Genomic DNA, 13,021 nt, shown 5'->3' on the forward strand with positions numbered 1-13,021 from the left:
TAATATGAAAATTCCATTTATATTCAAATCCTAAGTGGAAGCTGTACTATTTTTTTCTGTTTTTTTTTTTTAACATGAAAGCCATGATTTTTTTAGTAGCACTCCCAATATTTGTTTAAAGCAGACTTTTCATTTTGAAACTTTCACTAATTGTTTTTTTATGTTTATAGCTAAAATATACTAATAGATTTTTTCAGTATGCTACAAACTTAACTTTTTACTGTGAGCATTGATCTAGTCAGTGATTTTTTTTTCTATCTGACTCTAAAAGCACAAATAGCAACAGCAATTATTTACAAGTGAGATTACATTGAACATAAAAGCTATTGAACAGGAAAAGAAACAGTTGACAGAGGAAGAGAAAAAAGTGTAGATTGCAATAAAATGTTTACAAACTTTTTTACGTGATTAATATCTATAATATATTAGAAACTTAAACAACTCAGAAGCAAGAAAATAATGATCCAGTTTTTAAATGGGCAGGGTCTAGAGAGATGACTTAGTGGTTAGGAGCACTGGTCGCTCTTCCAGAAGACCATTGTTCAATTTCCAGCATTCATATGGTATAGCTCATAACCACCTCCAGTTCCAGGGTATTTGGCACCCATTTCTGGCCTCTGAGGGTACTAGGCACACACTTGGTATACAGAAATATAAGCAGGCAAACACCCCATACCTATAAAATAGTAAAACAATTGTTTTAAATGGACAAAGAAATATGCCTACAATCCCAGTATGAGGGAGACAGAGACAGGAAGATCAGAATTTGTAGTTCATGCCCAGCTACTAGTGAGTTTGAGATGACCTATATGATCCGTGACCTTTTCTCACCCTCTATACCCCAATTCAACAAAAACCTGAAGAGGCAGTTTTGACAAGTAGACATAGGAATAGCCAACAAATATATGAACTGCTCAACATCATTAATCATAGAGGCAATGCAAAAAAATTTGTGACATACCTGTTGGACTGTTGTCAAGTCATAGGGTAAGCGGTGAGAATATGGTACTCTGTACATTGGTGGTAGGGATATAAATTAGTATAGTAATACTTTGGAGACAGTTTTATTTAGCTCAGAATTGCCTTGAAGTCACTGCATAGCTGAGGATGACCTTGAAACTCTTCTGGTCCTCTCCCTTCTGTCTCCCAAGTGCTGGAATTATAGGCATGTACCATAACACCTAATTTATATATAGAGAGACCAGTATACAGGTTCCTCAACTAGAAATAGAACTACAGTATGAGTTAGTAATTCTACTTGATGGTATGTAGCCAAAGAACATGAACTCAATAGTCTAATGAATATTTTAATTCCCATGTTTACTATAGTATTATTCATAAGTAGGATACAAAATCAAGATAAATGTTTATCAGAGTCTGAATAGATAAAGATAATGTGTTATATATGTACAATTCTTCCATAAAAGACCATTCTGCGATTTATAGCAACATGGCTAAACTTAAAAGGCATTATGTTAAGTAAAATAATACAGGCACAAAAAGTCAAAAGCTTTATCCTCTCCCTCACTTACTTAGAAATAGAAAGTAGAATGGTCGTTATTGAGTGCTGGAGAGGAGGATCCGTATAGGAAGGTTTTCTTTAAGGGTTGAGAAAGTTTAACATCTATGGTATAGAATATGGCAATAGCAAGTAATGCATATTTAAAAATTGCCTGCTGGTTCAGTTGATATAGTGCACATGGCTCTGGGTTGTGTCCCCAGTACCATATAAATTGGGTGTTATGCTATATGTCTGTAATCCCAGCACTTGGGAGAGAGGCAGGGGGACGAGAAGAGGTTCAATATCACTCCCTGATATACAGTGACTTCAAAGCAAATCTGGGCTGTATAAAACCCCATCTACAAAAAATTGCTATGAGTATAGATTTCAGTTGCTTTTAGAAGCATGCTGGGGACACACACACACACACACACACACACACACATATATAATTCATTATTTCTAATAGTTAGGAACATCATTTGTCTTGCCCCTTCCTTCCTTCCTTCCCTTCCTTCCTTCCTTCCTTCCCTACTTCTTTCCTTTTATTTCTGAGACAAAGTCTCATAGAAAATTGGCCAACAAGACCACCTTTTGCCATAAATCTCTCTGAAAGGATTGTAGATATGTCATAGTGTCTCTGCTTATGTAGTATATATAATATAAAACTGTCACATAAAGAACAGGGTTTACACATATAAACTGACATTTGTGCCTTTCTTCACTTGCCTTTTATGTAGAATGGGTTCTGCCTACACTAACATTGTTTTCTTACTATGTTCATAGGATGATATTGAACTTCTCATATAGCTTGGCTATTAAGATAAAATGAATAAGGCCTGGTGAAATTATTACAAAGGTAATTAGATGGTCATGAGCCACCGTGTGGCTGCTAGGAAATGAATTCAGGATCTCTGGAAGAAGAGCCAGTGATCTTAAATGCTGAGCCATCTCTCCAGCCCTAGTAATATTTTTATTATCACATCTTTCTTAGAATAAATTGAAAAAATAAAGTTTGAGCTTTTGCAATATTAAAAATCGTTCTAAAATCACAAAAACTCTACAGATCCTTGCTTAGGATATTGCAGCTAGTTGATAGTTGAGGTAAAAGGATAACTTTTTTTTGACATCTGTTCTTTTATTTTTTTCTCCCTAAGCCTGACCTAAGTAGTTTTTGTAAGTACTTTATGCCTACTCTCAAATGGTAAATGTTACCTTCACTTTCAAATCAGAGACTGAGATACATAGAGGGGCGGAGTGGTCCCAGGATTCTAAAGATTAGTAACATACTTTTCTGTCTGCTACATCTTGGTTAATGATAATTCTCAGAGCCGAGCATAAGAAATAAGCATTTTAAAACCTTTAAATGATTGAAAAAGTGCTACAAAGTGCAAAATAAAATCACATACATAAAATGTCTTTGGCAGCATCCCAGATTCCTGTTCTTCTTTGACCATGCAGTTACAGTTTTCAAAAATGTGCTTTCTCTGTTCAGCACAGATAAGAAACATAGTTAGAAGGGCAAGAAAGCTTTGAAGCATGGGAACATAGTCAAGAAGTGACCACTTAAAGTAAGGAAGAAACAAAACTACAAAACACAGATATCCCAAGGCCCTTTCACATGAAAGTAAATAAATTCCTGTATTTTAGCGCCTCCAGGAGGGAATTGTTATTTATTATGTTTGTGTATACTAATTAAGGGGGAATCATGTATTTTATTTAAAGAGATATTTCTAGACGATAGATATTGAGACTGCAAGGCTTATTCATACATTCATATACAAGATAATTTGAAACTTTATGTTAAAAACATTAAAAGACAAAGGTTAGTAAAATACAGTTGCTGCTGCTATTCAGTGAAGGCAATTAGTGCTGCTTCTTGAGTTGACTCAACCTGTTTAAGGCTTTGCATTCTCACTGGCCCTTAACAGCTACACTAAATGCCCAGTTGATATGTCATAGCCTGGGAAAGAGATGGGAAAGAAATAAGGAAAGATTCATATGGAAAATCAACAGAGAAGTAAATTCTTTGAGTACCCAACTTTTGTAGTGTTTTATGGCCTTGCCTACCTAGAAAGGAAGCAATACTGCAAAGTGGTTGAGGAGCCTAGAGTCAGGTTTCCTAAGGTTCTGTGTTTTAAAGATAGAATTTAAATGATTGAGTCTAACCTAAGTCAGGCTTTTGTTCTGTGAAAATAATATAATTAGTAGGACAATTTTGAGGACTAAAAAAGTTCAAACATGCTTACATGGTTTAGGAATATATGATAGCCATTGTTTTATTGTTTACAAAGCCCTTATTGGAACAGCTTGAAGTGGATATATATTATAATGTTTACTACTTGATTTATTTATTATTTATGTCTGTGTGAAAGTGTGCCACATGTGTGTGGTTGCCTATAGAGGCCAGAAAAGTATGTTGGTTCCCATAGAGCTCGATTTACGAGCAGTTTCAAGCCAGTAGGGAAGTGACACCTAAACTCTGCAAGAGAAACTAGCAGAGTTTAGGTGTCTTAACCTAAGAAACCCTTAACCATTGAGCCATCTCTGCAGTCCCTGTTTGCTGTTTTTTATGCTGAGATGCATTGTTCTTTTTTTCATTTTGATATATGACAAAGGTCATTTACAAGTTAAATATATTTATTTTTTACTTTTTACTAGCCATTAAAGTTCTAGAAATAGAATAACAAAGTGAAATGTGTGACAAAAGAATTCTAGCCTTATATACTACCCTGATAAAAAACACTTTCAAACTGAACAAATTAGTAGAAATCATGATACTTTGAAATGTTTTGCTGCCCACCAAACTCTTGAACAATTATACATTTAAAATATGCTTTAAATGTGAGTGTTTTGGGTTACCAGGCTTTTGTTTATATCACCTATTGGTAAAACTTCATTTTAATCACCAGCTCAGTGTAATCTGTTTTTTTCCACTATTTTTAAATACTCCCAATAGCTGCTATAACACATGGAAAAATGTGGAGTAATTCAAAGTTGTTAAAGAAACTGCCATATACTATGTTGTATTCACATATCCATTCAGATTGAATCCTCACATCAGTCCAGAGTAAATTTTTCCCCCTTTTAGAGAAGACAAACTGAATCATTAAATGATATGATAATACACCAGGTTATCTTAGACCAGTATTCAATTCATAGAAGTTAGCCTCCTTAACAGACTATTTTACTATGTCCCTTCTCTCTTAGGAGGAACTAGTTACTCTGTATAATCTGGAATAGCTCCATGAATGTTAGCAACTGGCCAATAACTTAGATATTGTTATTAAACTACCAGAAACTTATTGCATACAAGAGCTAAGTATATCGTTTTTTTTTTTTTTTTTTTCTTTAGAGGATGCTGGCACTTAAAGAACCAGGGCAAATTTCTCTAGGTATACGGATTCTGGGATAATCCATTTTTCTCCCTTCTCTGTTTCATATGGTGTTTAGTTATTTAGGTTTTAGTTTTGGTTTTAAACAACTTAAATTTTCTTGCTCTTAGAAGTCTATTAAAGGTCTGTTCCTCCTCTTTATTGTTTTGTGGTACATGATAATTTGAGTGTTTTTGTTTGATTGTACTTGTTTGTTTTAAACATCCACTTATACAGAATCAATCTATTTCTTTCTTTGGAATTAGAATATCCCCAGGTGTAACCAGCTTTATATATGCTGGGTTTTATTATACAGCAGTATAGATTTAGATTTGACTAGAGAACCAAATAACTGTGGTCACACATAAAATCCTACAAATCAGGAGACTGGGGCAGGAAAATCCTGAGTTTGGGCTATGTAGCAAGTCCTTTTCTTAAGAAAACAAAACCCGCTTTCATTTCTGGAAATTGTCCCTTGTTAACACAAATTTATATTGACCAGACACTGTTAGTTCAATGGGCACTGTTTATGACAGCTAGTTTTGTGTTGTTGGGTTTTTAAACAACCTTAGTAACTACAGTTGTCTGCTTCATCTTCTTATCTCTAGTCCTGTCACTTAGTGGAATTATTTAAGTGTTTCTTCAGTGGAGGGATTTAGTTAGTGTTCCTTGAAAGTAATTTAGTTTCCCACTAAATTTTAATTAGACTTTGAAGATTTCTGTAATAACATCTTCCAAATTTGGCATATAAAGAATATGGTAGTTTGGGTCTGCCTTTAAATATGACTTAAAGGAAAAGTCACCTAATCTTTCAATCAATTTTTTTTGTCTGCACCAAGATACTGTTTAATTAAATGGGTTTGGCTTTAAAGGTGTATTTCAACACAAAGCTGTGTCATCTATGATCACTGCATTTTATTTTTCAAAATCTAGGAATGGCATGTTAATTATCGACTGTTGCCATTCAGCATTGAGGTAAAGTAATTAGTGGCCAAAATATATTTGTTCGATTGTATATTGAAGCAAATATTAAATGGTTCTTGCTTGGAGAAAACAAAAAGGTGAGAATTGAGAAATTATTTTGAAATTACTGTATCACTGTCTATGTTTAAGGTTAGAGTATTTTTCATTAATTCTTATTTTTTCTTTTATTGAAATATTCTTTTCTTACATAATATAGCCTGATTATAGTTTCTCCTCCTTCCACTCCTTCCAGTTTCTCCCTACTTCCCCTCTCATTGAAATCCACTCCCTTTCTGTCTCTCCTTAGAAAAGAACAGGCTTCTAAGGGACAAAATTAAAATATAACAAAATAAAATATAAGATAAAAGCAAAACTATCGCATCAGATTTGGAAAGGACAAACTATTTTGAACACCCAGGAATCCCATACAAAACACATAAAAACAAAACTGGAAGTCATAATATGAGTTTAGAAGACCTGGTGCAGATCCATAGTATGTGTGTATGAATACATACATACATACACACACATATATATATATATATATGTATATATATATATGAAGGCGAATAGCAATGTTATAAATAATTACTTTAGGTTTCTTCTGTGCTTTTTTTCTGTTTTCCAGATTTTGTTATATAAAAACAAGACTTTCCAGTAACAAAATATATTCCAATTTTTAAAATGCCTTTATTAATATGTAGAAGTCTTTCTGATTTCTTCTATTCAATACCATCTTTTGTTTCTGAACAGGTCTCCAGGAAAAGTTGGACTTTTATCATTCAAGGTGAGTTGTGGTTTCTCAAAATTGAGGTATTTGTCACCTTCTTGTACCTTTTTTAAAAAACATACTTTTTCTTCAACAGCATATCATTATACTCATTTAATTTTCTAATTAATTAGCCCATAAGCACCTAAGTGTATATTGTGCTTTAAGAAAGGATATATACTTATATTTTAGAATTTCATTAATTTTTATTATCGTAAAAATAAAAGAACACCATAAAGGACTAAGTATATAACTTAATGATGTGGAAGCAGTAAAATTAAAATTTCAAATTCATTTTTGTTTACAAAATGAGTTTAAGGCCATCTTGGTCCACATGAGACTTCAAACAAACAAGAAAAATGAGAGGAAACAAATGTGGTCAAGCTGGAAAGAATGCAAAGTAATGATAAACATAATTTAGGCTATCATTTCTCAGAGTGAGAGATTATAAAGGAAAATGATAATATACAAAATACTTAAAAAGCTCTTTTTCTTAAACTAGATACCTAAGAAAGGGTCTGTCATAATTCTTATATTTCATAAAAATTCTTTCTTAAACATGTCTAAAAGTTATATATGCAAAATCATATATATGCTTATGTGTGTGTGTGTGTGTGTGTGTGTGTGTGTGTGTGTGTGTGTGGTTTGTTTAAATGTCCTAAGAGCAGAAGATAGATGGTGGAAATAGCCTTCTTATTTCTTCTCATCTGCTACCTCCTCATCTTCTTATCTAGAACTTATTGCTTTTTGTGGTTGTAGGTTTTTAAGCCACTTGAGTCTAAGACATTTATAGGTTATAACATAGGTTTAGAGAATCTACTTTATTCCAGTAACTAAAGATTCTTATTACTTGACTAAAAAGAGATAGTACATGTGCATTTTTAGTAAATAAGCATGAGGTTGGATACTATTCCCTTTTTACCTTTTTATTTAAAAGTAAGTATGGAGTCACAGGAAACTACAGAATAGTAGGAAGAGACTCTGTATATCCTTTGCCCAGTTTCTCCAGTGGTTATAACTTAATCATAGGAATTTAACATTGGTGCAGTGTGAATGTATAATCTTCTGTCAGGATTTTTTGTGTGTATGCCTGGGTAACCACCACAACCAAGTTACAGAACTATGTCAGGAGCATCTGCTACCACTTCATATTGAACATGCTCCCAACAACCCACATCATTTTCAAATTTGTTTTTTATCTCTGTAATCATATAGTATATGCCCCTATGAAATTAGCTGAAAGTATTGAGATGCATCAAACATGTTGCATTTATAAGCATTGTGTTCATGTTCATTGCTTAGTAGTGTGTGATGTACATATTCTGAGGCTACTGAGTATGTTTTATGTATGTGGGACATATCTACAGGTATCCTTTTTAACAATTTAGTTTTATATGTGTATGTGTCTCTGTGTATATAGACCACACAGAGAGTAGAAGAGAGCATTGGAGCCCATGGAGTTAGCATTATAGTCAGTTGTGAGCCACCCAGATGTGGGTGCAGATAACTGAACTCTGCTTCTGTGGGAAAGCACAGAGTGCTTTCAATATTGACTTCTCTCCAGCTTCCCACCTTCAAATATCTCAAATGGTACAAATAAAGGTCCTGGTTTGTGGTAATTTTACAGTCTCATATTATAGATACCTATGGAAAGGGATAAATGGTCTTGGTTTCTGTAGAACAGACTAAATGCTGAGTATTTCAAGAAGGAAGAGAACACAGTGTAGCAGCCATAAGAGCACTGTTAACGTCGGAAATAAAAAGCCTTTTAAAAAAGAAGATAGAAGTGTGCTAAGATTAGAAAATTGGGACATTGCATGGTTAGATAGAATACCATTGGCAAGATACTGTGTTAGGTAACAACAGTGTGAACTAATATGTCAAGGGATGGCATTTGCTGGAAGCATTCAAAACACTTAACTAGTGTGACATCTGTAGAAGCTTCAGTTATAGAATGCTGAAATAATGGAGAAGGTTGTGATGAGCCTTAGATGGCAAGCTAAGAATTCTATCCTGTATCATTTTAAAGCAAAGACAGAGAGGTGGGGGGTGGAGAACAAGGTCTTACTATATAGCCCATGGTAACCTTGAATTTGAGATTATTTTGCCTCCGATAAAGAGACAATGGAAATAACATTGAAAGGAATGGATGGGTGGATATGATAGCCATTAATAATTGTTTCTTTTTTATTATTTTCTCAGCAGAAAGTTGATGAAAGTTTTTTGTAACTTTAATCTCTATTAAATATCCCTCTCTTCACTAGTAAAAACTAGTTGATAGAATTAATGAATTTAATTCTATCAACTAGTTTTTATTAAATTTTATCAATTTTTCATTTTGAGATTATAATTATAGTATTTCTTCCTCCAAAACCTCCCATGTACCGTTTCCTGCTCATTTGTATCTCCTTCATGATGTGTTTTCTGAATTTCTTTGTATATATTTACTATTTGTAGCTTAGTGTTCTCTATCCATCCAGGAACTTAACTGTGTAGCCAGGCTGGCCTTGTATTGCCAACAAACCCCCCTGCTCTGGCCTCTAAAATACTGAGGTGACAATTGTGAGATACTGTTTCTATACACCTAGCTTAAAGGTCTTTCATAGATAACACAGAAATAACAAATATTTCTGTGAGTATAGATGAATCAGTTTTGTACAAATTAATTGTGAAAATGAGTTTTCACAAACCCTTTTGCATTATTTTATTGAAAATAGAGTCTTATACAATTTATTCTGATTACAGTTTCCGCTCCATCTACTCATTCCAGTTTCACCCTTCTCCTCATATCTGGAGGTGCTCCCTTTCTATCTCTCAATAGAAAATATAGTCTTTTATGAGATAACAGCAAAACAAAACATGATAAAATATAGTAAGATAAAACAAAACTGTCACATGGAAGTTAACAAGGCAAACCAACAGATGGAAAAGAAGCCCAAGGGAAAGCAAAAGAATCAGAGACACACTCACTCACCTACTTGGGAGTCACATAAGAACACTAAACTTAAGCCTATAATATATACACAAAGAACGTGGTAAAGACTCATGCATGATCAGTGTTTACTGCTTCAGTCTCTCTGAGTTCATATGAGATTTGCACAGTTGATTTAGAGGGCCTTGTGCTCTTGGCTCTTACACACTTTCTGCTTTCTCTTTTATGGGGTTTCCTGAGCCTTGAGTGGAGGGATTTGATGGGGACATTTCACTTAGTTCTAAGGCCTTTCTCTCCACATAATATATGGCTGTGAATGTCTTAATTTGTTCCCATCTGCTGCAATAGGAAGGTTGTCTAATGATAGTTGAATTTATAACAGACTATCATTAGGAGTCATTTTATCACTACTTTAAAAAAAAAACAGTATTATTTGGTTTTAACCTGGTCTGCTTCTTGATCACCCAAGAAGTGTTGGGTATGGGTTCTAACTCATAGAGTGGACCTTAAGTCAAATGAAACATTGGCTGGTTATTCTCACAAGCTTTGTTTCAACATTTATCTAACATAATTTGCTGGCAGGGCAGCATTGTAGAACAAAGGTTTTGTGGCTAGGTTGGCTTTTATGTTTCACTTTTGGTAACCTGCAGGGTACTTTCCTGTACAGTGACACTAGAAGGTAGGGGTGAAGGTTCTATGTAGGCACCAAATTGACCTCTATGTTCAGTGAGTGGTGTGGGTGTTGTCCTCAGCAGTGGCACCTTGCTGTCAGTTTAAGGATAGTAATCATTGTTGTGGCAGTAGGCAGGGTAGCTTGGGGATTTCAGTGGCCAACAACTCAATCAGATCTAACCCAGTTCTGGTACTGGAAGCTTTATTTGCTGACAAAAGATGGCTAGTTTGTGACTTTGTCTCCCTCATTATTTGGAAACTTCATTAGGATTGCCTTTGTATGCTTTTAGGAACTTTCTACTGCACTAGGTTTCCATAACACCAAATGCACCTAAGTTCTAGCAGTCTTTCCATGCATTACTTCCCTCCAAAACATCCATTTTCTCCATTATTTCCTGATCCTCCCGTTCTTGGCCAACCATCCTGAGTGATATAACCCAGACCCAGAAAGATAAATATGGTATGTATCCACTTATATATGGATATTAGCCATTAAATAAATGATAACCAAACTGCAATCTGTAGCCATAGAGATATTAGGTATAAAGAAGGGACTGGGTAGAGGACACATGGGTATTCCTAGGAGGGGCAAATAGAACAGAGTTTATGGATGAACTGAGAGTAGCATATTAAAAGTAAAATGTTCAATCATGTAATTACAGATCCTGGAGAAAATGTAAGCAACTCTATTAACCAACACAAGTAGAGCATACTATCTGCATGGATGACTAAAACGTGAATCATGAATTGTGCCTTTTATGAAAGCATGTTTCTGATACTGTGATACCTAGGGGTTAGAGGAATGGCATGATATTAGGAAGGCTGGGACTTAGTAAGTTTTATGATTCAGTATTAAACACCCCCACCCCATAAGAAGATACTGAAGACTGTCTCAAGTATCAAGTACCTAGGTGATTTTGTCATGTCACATGCATAACTTCCATAGTCTTATCCTCCCAGCCTGATATGTTATCAGAAAAAGTATATATATAGTTAACTACTGTTATTTTTTTCTCCCCATGAAACATATGATTGACTTATATATGCTTAGGTTTTACTAAGAAGCATTTTGATTAACTCCCTTTCCTAGAGATTAGGTCTTTTGGCTGGTACCATATGATTCCTTTTAACGTTAGACATATCAGCTTGCTACCATTTAAGTTCAAAGTCAAAAAAGTATTGTTAATCCATATAAAATTGAAATCTGATTACTACCTAGCAGTTTTTGCTAGTGTAAGGGTATTAACCTAGGATCTTTGTAAATATTAATGAAAACAAATCAAATTGTTGCTTAAGAAGTTTTCATGTATATTTTTGCTAAGATTAAATGAGAAAATTTTCCATTAAATTATCTTTTAAAATGCTTTTGATTTTTAGATAATAAACATTTGAAAGATAATTGAATTAAAATACTTAAAATTGATAGGATTGACAGTTCTTTCTCATGTGCTATATTAAAGATAATATTTCAAATTTTTTATTTCTTTGTTCAAGTTCTCTTTACTAAGATTTTAATAGATCTTTAGTTTAAAACTAACCTGGAGCTGTAATGATAACTCAGTGGTTAAGTGCGCTTGTTCTCACAGTGAACCCAAGTTTGATTTCTAGCAGGCATATGAAAGCTTACAGCCACTAGTCCTCCAGTCCCAGGAAATCATGCATGCACATATATACATTCATATATGTACATTTGGGCAAAACAGTTCTACGCATAAAATTTTAAAATGGGTAAATAAATAAATATACTCTTTTAAAAACTGCTTTCTTTTCCACAAGGCTCTGCCCTACATAAAGAACTGTATAAACTAAGAAATGCTGAAAATGGGGCAAATATTCTTCCCAGGGCAAAGTACTAGTTCGTTATCCAATATCAAGTAGTCAATCATGAAAATATATACACAAGTAGCATTATACAGACTGAATAGCTTATATTTTATGAATATACATATGCATACACACGCAATACAGGAAGAACACTAATACATATTAAATAAAAATAAGCCTTTGCTAAAAGTTAGGCTCAATTTTAACATTTAAAAGTGAAAATTAAAGATTTGCTGATTTTTTTTTTTTTTTTTTTTTTGCAAATCACAGTGGCATACCATCTGTGGGTAACTTTTATATTTCTTTGGTGTGATTAGTATTATTACTTTATTATTTTACTTTTTGAGAGATGTTCTTATGTATTCTTTGCTTTGGTTAATGCTGTATTTTTCCCCTTTCCACCATTTTTGAGTAAGGTTTTAAATAAAGGATGTTCTCATTTGGTTTTCTCTTCCTTTCAACAGGAAACAGAGAGTACAGCAAACAAAGCTGGAAATGAGTCCCCTGTACAAGAATTGAGACAAGATGTATCTAAAAAGGTTGGAAAGATATAATGTCAACTTTAGTTTGTAGGGGGCATCACATTTATATGACATATTTAAAGTAGAATGGTTTCTGTATTGTTTGAGCATGCTATTCTACACATAGTAATTGTTTTAGTAGATGTCTGTCAGCTTTAAGGTACAAGGGACATTGACTTTTGAGAAGTCATATCATCTTCTACTTGGTAATTCATCCTTGAAATAGTTGTTTGTTTGTTTGTTTGTTTGTTTAATATGGCTGCTAAGCACTATGGCAAAGGCCTTTAATCTCAGCAATCTGTGATCTTCCTAGTGAGTTCCAAATCAGCCAGGCCTACAAAGGGAGATTCTGTTTCAAAAAATCAAAACAGTAACACCAATAGCAAAATATGGTTGTAATTATTGGTTTAGGCTTTTCTTAGTCATGAGTTTACTATTAAAAGTTACAGAAGCTGATTAGATGTG

At 33.9% G+C, this 13,021-nt stretch overlaps 1 protein-coding gene across 2 annotated transcripts in view; it reads left to right on the forward strand.

Moving 5' to 3' along the window:
* The window catches only part of WDR44 (WD repeat domain 44), a 101,670-nt gene that overhangs the window by 31,424 nt on the left and 57,225 nt on the right, over positions 1 to 13,021 (forward strand). For both annotated transcript variants that reach the window (XM_080909539.1, XM_080909540.1), the window contains 2 exons: positions 6,592 to 6,625; positions 12,500 to 12,574. In XM_080909539.1, coding sequence (XP_080765665.1) covers positions 6,592 to 6,625; positions 12,500 to 12,574 — 109 coding nt within the window. The remainder of the gene's footprint in view (positions 1 to 6,591; positions 6,626 to 12,499; positions 12,575 to 13,021) is intronic.

The sequence above is a fragment of the Micromys minutus genome (assembly GCF_963924665.1).
Source record: "Micromys minutus genome assembly, chromosome: X".
In the NCBI taxonomy this organism is placed as follows: Eukaryota; Metazoa; Chordata; class Mammalia; order Rodentia; family Muridae; genus Micromys; species Micromys minutus.